The 6,024-nt window shown below is 40.8% G+C and overlaps 1 protein-coding gene across 4 annotated transcripts in view; it reads left to right on the forward strand.

Moving 5' to 3' along the window:
* The first annotated feature begins 1,651 nt into the window (after positions 1 to 1,651).
* The window catches only part of nsd3 (nuclear receptor binding SET domain protein 3), a 25,668-nt gene continuing 21,295 nt past the window's right edge, over positions 1,652 to 6,024 (forward strand). For all 4 annotated transcript variants that reach the window (XM_005924372.3, XM_042220716.1, XM_005924375.3 and 1 more), the window contains exons 1-2: positions 1,652 to 2,097; positions 4,043 to 4,902. In XM_005924372.3, the coding sequence (XP_005924434.1) occupies positions 4,087 to 4,902 (816 nt within the window). In that variant the 5' untranslated portion in view covers positions 1,652 to 2,097; positions 4,043 to 4,086. The remainder of the gene's footprint in view (positions 2,098 to 4,042; positions 4,903 to 6,024) is intronic.

Raw genomic sequence — 6,024 nt, forward strand, 5'->3', positions numbered from 1 at the left:
TAATGTAATAGCTATTTTGAAATCATGTTGATTCAAAAATATCTGTTAAACTGTGTTATATTTTACATTTTTAATACATTCAGCTAAAGAAATGGGGGGTAAATGTGTTTTTGCATCAAGCTGCTACTAACAAAGGGCCTGAAGATATATTTTAAAATTAGTTCTTTGTTAAATTTTCTGTTATGTTTCGACACAACACTGGTTTATCATTTGTATTTGGTGCCTGTTTTATGCTTTAATGATTCACAGGTCAGTGTTAAATGGTTCAGTAAATAAAACAAAAAAAGCAGCAATTGATCAGTTTTCAGGCACCTTCAGTTCCCTCACAGTGTAACCTCTATTTCTTAAACTATTGTGTCGATTCTGGGAAATACGCATCAAAAGAGAAGGTCAGAAGCCAGACTGTTTTTCTAATTTACTGGTTCTATAACTTCTTCTGCCATGCTCTACTTCACACCTGACATACCATTATTTTATCTTTTATGTTTATTATTAATAAGAAATGACAAAGACCAGGTTGAAATTTTAGTTACACGGACATCGGTGGAAGTAGCACACTGGTTTTTAATTGAGCCACAGTCTGAAAATTGCTGCTCCAACTGACAGAGATTTCTCATACACAAAAATTTGGCGTTTTCTAAGGAAGCATTTGCATGGTAGAAACCGGAGACAGAGCACAATCTGGCAGACAAACAGTGACCAGATCAATACACAAGATAATGTTCAACGATAAGAAAGCTGCAATTCACACATATTGTCTTTGCAAAAGCCTTTAGAGATTTGACAGATTATTCACAAATCAATAAAAAAGGAAAAAAAAACAGATATTTTAGTAGCAGCTGTTGTGTTAAACATTAAATCTTGTGTTTTTACATCTTTTTTTTTTTACATTATTATTTAATATTCATTATTATGCATGATGGATGTTATGCTTATACCGAACTTTAAATTACTTACAGTATAAAGCATGTAAAAGTCAAACTGCTCTATAATATAGAGCACTCCCTCCAAAAAGCACAGTGTACTTACAATGTAAGATGGGAAAATATTGTTTTTGCCTATATTTAAGTATTTGTGGGTAAATAATGACAATAATAAATTACATTGTAATTTCAAATAAAATACATTAAAATTCCATTTAATTACAGGACTGTATTATAAAGTATTATCCATGTGTTTGGACTCCCCTGTATTTGGGGAGAACATCCATCCACCCTGGATTTAAACCTGGCACTTTCTTGCTGAACGAAATCCTTGATATATGAAAGGAAGTGTTCCTAATAACACTTGCAGGAACAACATGCAGGAACAAGAAACAAGAGGCAGAGTGACAGCTCTTTCTTTTTTTCACCTCCTCCCCCTGAGAAGCAGATCAGGCGAGGAGGCGCGTAAAAGCCAATCGGAGAGCCTGCTGCAAGCGTAGATACATGGTGCCGTGGACACGGAGATAAAAATATAATAACAATAATGATGAAAAAAAAATCAAATATTTAACAGTGTTTATCCACGATACGAGCAGTAAAATGTTCTTGTGTAGCCCATTAAAAATAAATAAATAAATGAAACCCCCCACACATGCGTTTCCTCCTTTATTTCCGTGCATTTCAGATGCCTTTTTCCTCCTGTTTAACCAAATGTAAGATATAAACTACAGCTCCCGGGGTGCCTCTGGTGACCCTTGCTTGCAGGCTGCATCAGTGTGATTTTGGCGCTGAGCTGAGGAGCTGGATCCACCGAGAATTTAAAAGAAAAAAAGGGCAGAGCGCTTTTGTTAAACCGGAGGAAGAGGGTGCTAGAGATTATTATGAAGAAGAGGACAGGAAGGGGGTTGCGATCAGATTGAGGTTTTCGGGTCCTCGCACTGACGAAGAGCCCCGCGTTGGGATTGGGCAGCGACCAGATCGAGTCCTCCTCCTCCTCTCTGTGGAGAATTGCGTTAAAACGAAAAGGCCTGAGCTTTACCAACATCACAGGATTATTATTATTTTTTTATTATTATTTTGTACCCCCCTCCTTCTCCTTCTCCTCCTCCTCCTGTAGATTAAACGAGGAAGCATTGCTGGCTGGTGTATGTGTTTAGAATGGGACACGCTGAAGGTATTGACATTTTTTTGTGTATTTTCCTGCATCTTTCGACTCGCTATCAAAATCCGTGCTGCTGCTGCTGCTACTGCTCAGTGTTGGCCGCCTCTGCATGTTGCATCTCCTCGTTTTCAGTCGTAGCCAGCTTGCTTTCGGGCACATTTCCCCCCCACAAACCGTCAGTGATGGAGGTATAATCACGGCAGACAATTTGATTTAAAGGGGTACCAGGCAGCCATATTGGCAGCGTTAGCGTTAGCCTACCCAACATTAGCTTTCTCCCCCCTCCTCCCCTTCCACCTCCTTTCATCTTGTTTCATGTGCGCTTAGATGGATTAGAAAACATTAATAAATGGAAATGTGTCCCCGAGTGTGTCAGAAAGACATACAGCCACATCCCCGTCGTGTGCTTCGCCTTTTAACCGTTTAAACGGCTCCTGTATTTCCATTTCGATGCCTTTGGTGCCAGGTAGCTTCAAGCTAACATCGCAGGAAGCTGTAAGATCAGTCATTGAAACCTTGTTATGCCCATGCATGCACCCGTCTTTTTTGTTATGTTTGATTAAAATAACACATCTATAGCCAGCTATTGATCTCTGCCACACTATATATACACCCAAGTTATACTACAAGTCCTTATAGGAGACTAGTGACCGCTGGATGACATCTTTTGGATGTTTACATCACCGTTGTTCACCCTTCGCAAAGCTGCTAACAAGTTAAACCGCAACAAGAGGAGCAGATTACCCACTCAACACTTTAAACCTAATTAATTATATCAGCTCTGGTGGTTAAAAGTGTTCAGTGCATGAGGTCAAACCCACCTCTGGTAGCTGCTCTTTTGTTTTGTGCAAGCAGGCCACCATGTGTTTGTGTTGATGAAAATAAACACATAAAAATCACCTAAAGCTTGTGAACAGCAGCTTGCACGACCTCTCAGTATACACTACGAAGATGACCCGAGTTTGTGATGATAATATGGGGATTTATGGGGTCTGCAATTCAGACCACCCTGTGAGTTTATCACAGTAATCATTATAATGAGTATTCTGCAGATCTCCTCAGTGCATCTGTTTAAAAAAAAATCCCACATAATTCAAACTGCTGCTCTAAAACTCAGATTTGAGGAATAGGAGCCTGGTGAAACTGAGCCTGGCCACTGAAGTGATAATTAAAGTTGTGTAGTTAATGGTCAGCTAACCCCGAGTTTGTAAGGGAGGAGAGGTGTGTGTTTCTACAAGTCAGAGTTAGAAGTTTCATACTATATTATTAGCAGAAATTTCTAGATATTTTAACCAGAAAACAGCTGATACATGGCAAGCCAATTCGGTAGATGGCTGACTTCTTTCCAGAACTTATGACAGTCCCGTGTGTTTATCTGCAGCGAGAAAGATTTACCAAAGCCCAGATCAGTGGTCATAAACAAAAAATAAACTCTGTTATTCTGATGTTTTTCTAGCTATTTTATTCGTATAATAATAAACAGTCCTTGTGTTTACTGTGGGAGCCAAAAAACCCGATGATGTAACTCTGTCTTTGCTCTTAGTTTCTCTTCATTTACAGCTGCAGTTTGATACGTTTCAGACACCAAATCTGCTTGGTTCCATTTAGAGAAAGGATTATTGTTTGGGTTTAAATATGCCTTTTTACATTGAAAAATGAGGCTTAAAAAAACGGTAACCGTGGGTTCAGATGTGACACCAAGTGTCAGTGTGTGACAATTTGGGATTCCAGAGTGAAGCTTTAATTTGCAAACAAGTTTGCTTAATACACTGCTAGAAAGTTAAATAAAAAAGGCCAACCCAGAAACACAGATGTGTGCAGTGTTAATCTGTTGCTCTGTGTTAAATAATCTGTTAATAATTCCTGAAGGATAGAAGCTAAGGTCTTGGTGACTATTGGCTGTGTGCTTGTTGAGCTTTCCTGCGGTTCATTCAGTTGTGTGTACCTCTGTCGGCAGGTCCAGTCAAAGAAAAAGACAGTTAAGGATGCAGGAGCCCAACAATGGATTTCTCCTTCTCTTTCATGCAAGGGATCATGGGAAATACAATTCAGCAACCCCCTCAGCTCATTGACTCCGCCAACATCAGACAGGAAGGCACCTGCGACACCGGTAGTGACCCGGGTGAGGATGGTGGTCCCTCCTACGATGCAGCCCTGGATGCAGAGTTTCCGTACCCGCCATCGGCTTCGGAGGACATGCCGCAGGTCCCCAATGGCTACCCGCCGGGTTTGGGCATATACGAACCGCAGGCTAAATTCTCCATGTACTCGCAGTTCCCCAACGGCTCTGCTAATGGCTATGGGGCCATACGGAGCTACGGGGACCACGGCCTCGTGTCGGTGGAGGGGACCGTCCTGAGAGGTCCCGGTCTCCAGGAAAGACCTCTGTCTCCCGTTTCACCCCCACTGTCCACACATCACCCACACCTCCACCACCACCATCATCATCATCCCCATCACCACCACCATTCGCTCCACATCCACTCAAATCCACCTCACATACAAACCCACTCACACCCGCAGAGTCCTCCACCGCCACCGCTGCCCACCCAGCATCACCTACACCAGACACCTCACATCATGACTCACAACCTGCCCCCTCCTCCCCCGTTACACCTGCCTTCGTCCAGTCCTCCCCCCTCACTTGTGGACAACACCCCTTCGTCTCAGCCCACGCACGCCCCATCCAGTGCTTCTGGTGGGGTCCTGAAGAAAACCAGCTCTCCGGAGATCAAGCTGAAGATCATAAAGACGTATCAGAACGGCAAAGAGCTGTTCGAGTCTGCGCTGTGCGGAGACCTGCTGCAAGAACTGCAGGTAACTGCCAACAGCCTTTTAGGCAACATTTCTTTTTACCTTTTTGTTTATTCTTCCAAAGATGCTTTTTAGTGCAGAAGATTAGGTGGAAATGTGGAAATCTGCACAGGTGCGCACAGTGTTGTTTTGTTTTATTATTATTATTTCATATAATGAAAAAGATGCATGATCTGACTGCTATCTCCTTTTCAAAATTGCTTCAAACATTTTTTTCATGTGGTAGAACAGAGCTGAAGAACCTCTGATTCTCCAGAGTTTAATGTATTTTTAAAAAATTGCATTAATAATCACAAAATGTATAATGTTTAAGCTAATTTGGCTAAATTTTTTTAGTTTTTATTAAACTAAATGGCTAACTTTATAGTTAGCCATTCCTATGAGAACTAAAACTTTGAGGTACAAAATCAGCCCGGGTGTTCTTGACTAAGATCAAGAGCCAAGCCTATGAGCAACAAAATCAAGAGACGATAGTGCAGCAGGAATTACACTTACCATCTGAATTGATTAAGTGTAGAAGGAATGGGCCATCAATGACAACACGTGGGTTATTGATGAGTTTAAAAACTCTCCAGAAGCTTAAAGGCTGCACATTATCAGGATCAGCCCCTTTAATTTAATCAAAGTGTGGATAGCAAGATAACAAGAGCTGTTCAAATGGAGGTCATGGGGTCAAAGTGCATTTTCTAGTCTTTATATAATGTATGCATACATACTATCATTATTTAGCTCTGGTCAGCTACTGCCAGAGGATTTAATAAAATTTACCAGATTTGAACGATTCTGGTTGAGGTTGCGGCCAATCTGCTGTACTGTCTCTCTGAAAAACACAAGGACTAATGTTTTATATTTATATAAAGTTTAAAAAAAACCTTCTTACTTGATGTTAGAGCTGAAATGATTAGCAACGTAATCAATTAGAGGATCAAAACGAAAACGATTAGAGATCCTGTTCACGGCTAATGTGAATACCAGATAACTGTGATGACCCTCAGCTCAGTTTGTTCACAGTGTTGCAGACAGTTCTTCCTTCTTTCTTTCTTTCTTTCTTTCTTTCTTTCTTTCTTTCTTTCTTTCTTTCTTTCTTTCTTTCTTTCTTTCTTTCTTTCTTTCTTTCTTTCTTTC

Source organism: Haplochromis burtoni, unplaced genomic scaffold, assembly GCF_018398535.1.
Source record: "Haplochromis burtoni strain Fernald_Lab_line unplaced genomic scaffold, NCSU_Asbu1 Contig_54, whole genome shotgun sequence".
Taxonomy (NCBI): Eukaryota; Metazoa; Chordata; class Actinopteri; order Cichliformes; family Cichlidae; genus Haplochromis; species Haplochromis burtoni.